We start from the raw sequence: 1,395 nt of genomic DNA, 5'->3' as shown, positions 1-1,395 counted from the left end.
CAGGGCATTGAGGTGATTCCGATTCTTTCGCTTCCGAGTCGCCCCGCAGCCCGCAGGCGGTGTTTCCCGCCAGGCAGCGCCTGTAGAGTCAGAGAAAGTCAGCAGGAGACCAAGGGCTTTGCTCGGACGGGAGCCTAGAGTTACGGGGCACCCTGGTTAAGGGCTGGATCACTGCAGGCGGGGGGTGCCAGAGGGGGATCCCAACCTGCCTTGAAGGGGACGGGTGGGAAGGGCTCCGGGCTGCGGAGGGCGACTCTGCAGGAGCAGGTACTGGTGGGAGAGGGCGGGGTTCCGACTCAGGGTGTGGGGGCGCGGGACCAGGTTTCAAGGTTGCCCGTGCAGAGCAGCGGTCCTCTGGGGCAGGCGCTAGGAAAGAGACCATGGGAGGACTCCTGGCTGCAGGCATCAGGAAGGGAGGGCTCCCAGCTGCGGGGTTGCAGGTGATGGCGGCTGGGGCTCCGGCTGCAGTGGCCCGGTCAGGGGCTTTGGGCGAAAGGAGGTCTCCTTGCTGCAGAGCTGAGGGGGGCTTGGTGTGGGTTCTGAGCTGGGGCATGGAGGGCGTGACCTGGCCAGGGAGGAGATCCAGGTCGCTGTGGGGGGCGGTGGGGTGGGCTGTCTGGCACCAATGTGCCTCTCTCCTCTTTGCACTCACAGAGTGCGACATTCTGCGTGCCCCTGTCCCATTACGCTCCCTTTCCCGCCAGGTATCTGCCCTGCCACTGACAATGCTGGGTGACTGGTGCAGGTGGATGGGCGAGAGCACGCTCCGTTCCCTGCTCATCCTGGGCATCCCTGACGACTGTGGGGACGAGGAATTCCAGAAGGCCGTGCGCACTGCCCTATGGCCCCTGGGCAGGTACCGAGTGCTGGGCAAAGTGTTCAGAAAGGAGCTCGGATGCAGGGTCGCCTTGGTCGAGTTTGCTCAGTATTTAAACCGAAGTTTGATTCCCCGACAAATACCAGGCAAGGGAGGACCCTGGCCTGTGGTCTTTCTGCCCCAGGCCCCCGACTCAGAGTCACAGGATAGACCAGATTTCCCTGCACAGCCCCAGAGGCATGCAGGGGTTGGCCAGGCAGGTGTGGCAGGAGCTGCAGGTGAGGCAGGAGCTGCAGGTGTGGCAGGAGCTGCAGGTGAGGCAGGAGCTGCAGGTGTGGCAGGAGCTGCAGGTGAGGCAGGAGCTGCAGGTGAGGCAGGAGCTGCAGGTGAGGCAGGAGCTGCAAGTGTGGCAGGAGCTGCAGGTGAGGCAGGAGCTGCAGGTGAGGAAGAAGTTGCACTTGAGGAAGGAACTGTGGGTGAGGAAGGAGCAGAAGAAGGAGGAGTGTCAGATGAGGGAGCTGCAGGTGAGGAAGGAGCAGAAGATGAGGGAGTGTCAGATGAGGAGGGAGCTGCAGGTG

The 1,395-nt window shown here is 63.3% G+C and overlaps 1 protein-coding gene across 1 annotated transcript in view; it reads left to right on the top strand.

Annotated features, from left to right (window-relative positions):
* The first annotated feature begins 719 nt into the window (after window positions 1–719).
* Window positions 720–1,395, top strand: part of LOC123323416 (paraneoplastic antigen Ma6E-like) — a 3,616-nt gene continuing 2,940 nt past the window's right edge. Inside the window, exon 1 of the mRNA XM_044911905.1 lies at window positions 720–1,341. Within this exon, the coding sequence (XP_044767840.1) occupies window positions 726–1,341 (616 nt within the window). The 5' untranslated portion in view covers window positions 720–725. The remainder of the gene's footprint in view (window positions 1,342–1,395) is intronic.

The sequence above is a fragment of the Neomonachus schauinslandi genome, chromosome X (assembly GCF_002201575.2).
Source record: "Neomonachus schauinslandi chromosome X, ASM220157v2, whole genome shotgun sequence".
Taxonomy (NCBI): Eukaryota; Metazoa; Chordata; class Mammalia; order Carnivora; family Phocidae; genus Neomonachus; species Neomonachus schauinslandi.
This window is presented reverse-complemented; position numbering and strand designations above follow the sequence as displayed.